Source organism: Tupaia chinensis, unplaced genomic scaffold (genome assembly GCF_000334495.1).
Source record: "Tupaia chinensis unplaced genomic scaffold, TupChi_1.0 Scaffold144255_1, whole genome shotgun sequence".
In the NCBI taxonomy this organism is placed as follows: domain Eukaryota; kingdom Metazoa; phylum Chordata; class Mammalia; order Scandentia; family Tupaiidae; genus Tupaia; species Tupaia belangeri.
Window position 1 is genome coordinate 1,557,767 of NW_006204113.1, and position 322 is coordinate 1,558,088.

General features: G+C 77.3%; 1 protein-coding gene across 1 annotated transcript in view; it reads right to left on the bottom strand.

The window, feature by feature from the left end:
• The window catches only part of PITX3 (paired like homeodomain 3), a 1,627-nt gene that overhangs the window by 617 nt on the left and 688 nt on the right, over window positions 1–322 (bottom strand). The window contains exon 3 of the mRNA XM_027767397.1: window positions 21–211. Within this exon, the coding sequence (XP_027623198.1) occupies window positions 21–211 (191 nt within the window). The remainder of the gene's footprint in view (window positions 1–20; window positions 212–322) is intronic.

Consider the following 322-nt stretch of genomic DNA (forward strand, 5'->3'; position numbering starts at 1 on the left):
GGAGCGAGTTGAAGGCGAGCGGGAAGGTCTTGGCGGCGAGCGGCGGGGCGAGCGCCTTGGGCGGCCAGTTGCCGTACGAGTAGCCGGGGTACACCTCCTCGTAGGGCGGCACCAGCCCGCCGAGCGGCGCCGCGAAGCCGCCCTTGCACAGCTCCGCCTGCTGGCTGCGCTCGCGCTTCCGCCACTTGGCGCGCCGGTTCTTGAACCACACCTGCTGGCAGTGGGGAGAGGCGGTCAGGGCCCCCGCGGGCCGGGCCGGGCAGCGGGGCCCAGCTGCTGGCGGGCGGGGACCCCCGACCCCGGCCCTGGGGGCCGCGGGGGG